Here is a 5,710-nt window from a genome sequence, read left to right on the forward strand (position 1 = left end):
TTTTAACCAAAACACACAATCAACTCTCAGGAAACTGACCTGAGAGAAAACACGTTTACATACATGTGGAATTAATTTACCAGAAAAACCCTGAAGCAGCAGAGACATCAGGTTCCTACAGTTCATTCACCTCTGTAGTAATTTCACAAGTTTTTACTGTAAATACTTGTATCATACTACAACTGCTGCTATCATCTTAACCTGCTATTTACTACATCCAACTGTTCATCCTTCTCAAATTACACCAACAATGTTCAATTCCTATACCTCAGGGACACAGGACAAGTGGTCCCGAGGACGGCTAGAAACTGAATAACCTCTCCCTTCCCTTCCAGGAGGAATCTGGGAATAAACGTCTGCCCAAATTTAGAGTAAATGGTACAAAGCCTTCAAAATGGCAATGTCCAGGTATGTCAAGACAGGGAAATTGTCCCAACAATTTCGTAAACGTAATGATCACCAGCCTACAAGAAATAAACTCACAATAAACTGAGAGGAGGAGGAACCGTTGCCGCCTCAGGAGAAGTATTAGTATATAAGTTAGGAATAAACTCTCAAGACAAGCTCCCTTACAGTACTCCAAATAAAATAAAAGAATTGCGATATGGATACTATGAGACAGCAAGGTCCCATTACAACCCATCACCTTACCTGTGTTTTAGGAGGTATGGGAAGGACTCACTAGGAGTCTTCGGCCACGAACAGCGGATTGAATATTGTGAAACACTAGGAAGTTAGACGCTCACAAGCCGAGGACTGTGCCAGGACTGGCCCAGTGTAACAACCCCAGCTAACGTAATCCTGTAAAACCCTGCGTTCCTTAAGAGTGATAGCTTATCTGTCGGTGTAGAGTCATAACCTAAGTGTAACCGGATTTTGCCGAGACAAACCCTGAGAATTGATCACTCTCTTGTTTGTCGCCTTTAAAGCGTCTCCAACCGTGAATCCTCCTACGTCACACTTATTCATTTACTGAGGGTGTCATACCTGGAGGGACGAGAATCAATAATCATAACCATAATAATAATGTTAATAATAATAATAATAACAGCAGCAATGATAATAACAACAGTAATAATAATCCTCCTGCTTCTAAAACACACTGAACTGTGTAATAACACAAAATTACAATTATTACACAGTGGATTTGTGTAATAAGATAAAATGACAATAACATTACGAATAAAACTGAAATAATGCATCAAACACACTGAAAACACGGAGCATTCAGTTCATCATCCAGACTGCATCTTATTCAAATTCAACACAATTTCAAAGACATGCATTTCTCTGAGTGTCAGTCTCTGTTTCAGTTGATAACTGGATTCTAAATAAAACATACATTCAACGAGAGCCTGGTGAGACGCACGGTGCTGCCCAACACCGGACAGACACGACGATAATACTGACACATTCACTCTCTGCCATTACACACACTGTTGTGACTGTGGTTGTTTATTTGCCTTGACAGTGAAACCTGAGCCTGTTGTCCAGACGATAGAGAAACCTGCTTGGTCTGAGGAGCAGATCGAGAGGAAGTGCAAGTCCATCATCGACGAGTTCCTGGTGGCGACTTTACAGGATGAAGTGGCTCATAGGAATTTCATTATCCGAGAACAGGCCAAAAATAATTCAGTACCTCAAGGCTGCATTAACAATGATGTACGAATGCAACCACCACCTCCCAGACCCTGAAGTGGACGCCGGTGACCCTGAACCCGAGGTCCCAGACCCTGAAGTGGACGTCTCTGACCCTGAACCCGAGGTCCCAGACCCTGAACCCAAGGTCCCAGACCCTGAACCCGAGGTCCCAGACCCTGAAGTAGACGTCTCTGACCCTGAACCCAAGGTACCAGACCTCGTCATTTTGCCAGGAGCGAGAAGAAGAAGAAGAAAAGGAAGAAAAAAGTATACTATCCACAGATAATGGAGACTATATACTTGAGGAATATAATGGCGACTTTACAGGATGAAGTGGCTCATAGGAATTTCATTATCCGACAACAGGCCAAAATAATTCAGCACCTCAAGGCTGCATTTACAGAGATGTACGACTGCAACCACCACCTCAAGAGGCAGAAGTCCAGGACTTGGTACTTCTATTCCCCGTCCGTCAGTACGTCCGGATACATGGATGTTGTTTATATATATTATTTATTTGCTCCTCAGGATATCTTCATAACCATTCCATGTATATTCCTATTCATAGGAATTGATTCAGCAGCTGATCAGCATTACTGAAATGCTGATGGAGCAGGTCAGTGGCGCAGGGAGCTGATATTTTACAACCTAGAAACGAGTAAAGTGATGTGATAACACAAAATGCTCAAAATATTTCTCTCCAGGATAAAATGTGGGAATTCCTGGAATATTTAGCTTTAGCTTATAACTGGTCTTTATAAGGCACAATAACAATACATGACTTTATTACAGCGTGTGTGTGTGTGTGTGTGTGTGTGTGTGTGTGTGTCGGAGCTGAAATACACACTGTGTAAAGTAAACACTATACTATAGCGACCTGCCTGCAAGACTATGCGCAGGTAAAATAAACCTAGTGACGCGAGTGTCTCCCGCGTCACTGTCCAGCGGAGTTTCAAAGTTTTTAACAGTCTAACAAAATATCAACATGTCTCAGTAACACGGAAGTGACCCCCAAACAGACAGTACGGGGTGACGCTGCTCCCGTGCCACGTTCCACCTGAGTGCTGCTGCCGTTTACTGATCTCTCCATAATGCATATGAAACATAAACCCACGTGACTATCACGTATGTTATTAGGAATAATCGCAAAAATTACTATTAAAGTAATTAAAACAAATATTTTGTGGCATACCACATATACAAATAAACAATATAGGTAAATAATGTAAGAAAATAAGTAAATGTTATTTTGATCCAGTAGTTTCGGGACATCGCCAGTAGAGGGGGCTAGAGGGATGAAGCGGCAGGATCCAGAAGACGACGAAGCCGCCTGTACGGCCTCTGATTGGCTGAGGTTCAGACATGAAGACCAATGATTGGTTGTGACATCATCACAATGTCAGATTGAGCCAATCAGAGACCGGGTAGAGGCGGGTCTTAGGAGTAAAAAATATCACATCCGGCGGTTGCTTACGTTCAGTTGCCCGGGAAACCGCCGTGTAGGAGGACGTCGCAAATACGAATACTTTAAATATTAACTTGTAATTTGTCTTCCATCAAAACAACGAGTTAAGAACAAGATAAACCAACCGGACCGTTTCATCCAGTAAGTAACGGGGACACGTTAGCATTAGCATTAGCCGCCGGTAAACGAGAGACAGAAGCTCAAATCGTGGCAACTGAGGCAGCTGGGTCTAAACAGTGTGTGATCAAAGGCAACTGCTTCTAAACAGTGTGTGATCAAAGGCAGACACACTCTCCGCTCTCAGGATCCGAGCTTCCCTCACCGCGGTTAACCAAACATGGCCCAACAAGCTGCTGCTCTGCAGACCTACAACAACGAGCTGGTCAAATGTAAGTGACTTCATCTCCTAATGAGCTTTTATCAACAGTCGCTGAGCATCATGGGAGCTGGTTTGGTGTAATTCTCACCACTTAGTTTAATATTGTAGAAGAAGATGTTTCTGTTCCCGGTGTTTTCTCAATGCAGCCACATCCACTTCCTTTATTCACCCTCATGACACTGAGGTCCGAGCTGAGATCTACTTTCTTCTTTTAACCAAAACACACAATCAACTCTCAGGAAACTGACCTGAGAGAAAACACGTTTACATACATGTGGAATTAATTTACCAGAAAAAAACCCTGAACCAGCCGAGACATCAGGTTCCTACAGTTCATTCACCTCTGTAGTAATTTCACATGTTTTTACTGTAAATACTTGTATCATACTACAACTGCTGCTACCTTAACCTGCTATTTACTACATCCTGTACATGTACATTATTTCCCATGAAGTATTCATGCACTATTCTGATTTGCACGCCTCTCATCCTATCCACCTTTTGCCTTTTGCCTTATGACTGTGTACTGTGTCCTACTGTGTACTGTGTTTTGAGTACTTAACATGTTGCGTACTTGTATGTTCTGTCTACTTATATGTTTACACCGGGGATCAGAGAGAAACATATGTACACATGGAAGAATTGACAATAAAATGGACTTTGACCTTTTGTCTTCACCGTTAGTTTGACCCAATCCACAGCAGTTGTTTTAGATGAACCTGTGACGTGATGGTATAACCTGTCTCCCTTTTTTTTGTCTGACCTAATTTTACAGTGATAAATAAAATCCTTGCATTTCAAATGGTCTAACAAACCCTTCTTGTCTTTGTCAGGTATCGAGGACCTGTACTACAAGCGCGACGAGCTGAACCGTCAGATCAAAGACGAGGAAGTGGAGAAGGATCGACTGCAGCACGACGTCCGCGTCCTCACAGAGAAGCTGAGCAGAGTCAACGAGAGCCTGGCGCAAAGACTCGCCACCCGCGACACCTTCGACCGCACCATCGCCGAGTCCGAGGCTGCGTACACCAAGGTGTGTGTCTGGGTTCCTTTCCAGTTTCTACTGCAGAGGCGTTTGACCCGAGAGTGAATGAGGATCGTTTTCATTCCCACTTCAGACAAAAGTCCCATGTTAGTGGGTGTTAGTGGTTTTCTGACCAGTTTAACTGACTGAGAGTCGCAGCTTCAGTTGTCAGAAAACAGCTCCAGCAATTTGAGGAGTGATGCTGAACTGTAGATCAGTTAAAAAGACGTAGAAGTTATTAAAAACCAGAGTTTATCTCCAATATTCAGCAGGAAACTCATGTTAGTGAGTGATGACAGAGGCCTCAGTAGATTTATGATACCTGATACATTCAAAACATCATTTACTTCAGGCTTCTATAGGAGATTCAGGCTGATGCAGTAACTCTGCTGCCCTCTGGTACACTGTTATTTTACTTTATGAGCTGTACTGGATTCTCCATCATTCCCTCCTGCAGCAGTTTCATCTCACTCAGGTATCCCCCCCCCCCCCCCCCCCCCCACGTTCTGAAGCTGAACTCCCTGCTCACACTAATCACTGCAAACACACTCCTAAGCTGCTCTTATTAAAGAACAACAAGGCAGCCATCAGTCTCCACCCTGTTTAAAGTACCTCCGCAGTGCAGCACCACAACGTCAGCTGTACGTTACAGACCCCACTCATACAACTTGTAGTTTTACAGTATGTTGAGTATGATGTCTGTAACTTCTGTTCCTCTCACAGATCCTGGAGAGTTCCCAGTCTCTCCTCAGCATCCTGAAGCAGGAGGCAGGAAACCTGAGTAAAGCCGCAGAGCCTCGGAGGAAGGAGCAGTGATGTCAACCAGACGTCGTCCGCTCTGACCACAGCACTTTTTATGCAGTTTATTCTCCACGCTGGACTATTTATGTTTGAATGATATGTTAATTCTTTATTCCAATAAATGTCTTTATTACTATCATGACTTTGTTTTAAACACAACACTCATCAGTGCAGATTTTAATATTTGTACTCGCTTGAATTGTTCAATACTGATATTAGGGGGTGAAATTGGTTGACTGACATATTGGCTGATATGTTTGTATAAGAAAAGGTCAATGAATGAAACAACCAATCAGTCGGCCTCTAGAGTTTTTGTCCGTTATTTAATATTTTTCAATTTGTAATCTTAGATTTCCGACTCTAAAATGTTCACGAGGATAAAAACACAAAAAATACATTT

General features: G+C 42.8%; 1 protein-coding gene across 1 annotated transcript; it reads left to right on the top strand.

The window, feature by feature from the left end:
* The first annotated feature begins 3,102 nt into the window (after positions 1 to 3,102).
* ssna1 (Sjogren syndrome nuclear autoantigen 1) lies at positions 3,103 to 5,451 on the top strand. The gene is made up of 3 exons (XM_034601356.1): positions 3,103 to 3,495; positions 4,319 to 4,518; positions 5,233 to 5,451. Exons 1-3 carry the CDS (start codon positions 3,444 to 3,446, stop codon positions 5,323 to 5,325), a joined length of 345 nt encoding a protein of 114 aa, XP_034457247.1. The 5' UTR covers positions 3,103 to 3,443; the 3' UTR covers positions 5,326 to 5,451.
* Positions 5,452 to 5,710: the final 259 nt, after the last annotated feature.

The sequence above is a fragment of the Hippoglossus hippoglossus genome, chromosome 12 (genome assembly GCF_009819705.1).
Source record: "Hippoglossus hippoglossus isolate fHipHip1 chromosome 12, fHipHip1.pri, whole genome shotgun sequence".
Taxonomy (NCBI): Eukaryota; Metazoa; Chordata; class Actinopteri; order Pleuronectiformes; family Pleuronectidae; genus Hippoglossus; species Hippoglossus hippoglossus.

Bases quoted from the DNA above. Each gene is read 5' to 3' on its own strand.
- ssna1 (XM_034601356.1), top strand. From the start codon at position 3,444: ATGGCCCAACAAGCTGCTGCTCTGCAGACCTACAACAACGAGCTGGTC. The intron at 3,496-4,318 runs GTAAGTGACTTC...TGTCTTTGTCAG, and splicing joins CAACAACGAGCTGGTCAAAT to GTATCGAGGACCTGTACTAC. The intron at 4,519-5,232 runs GTGTGTGTCTGG...TTCCTCTCACAG, and splicing joins CCGAGGCTGCGTACACCAAG to ATCCTGGAGAGTTCCCAGTC.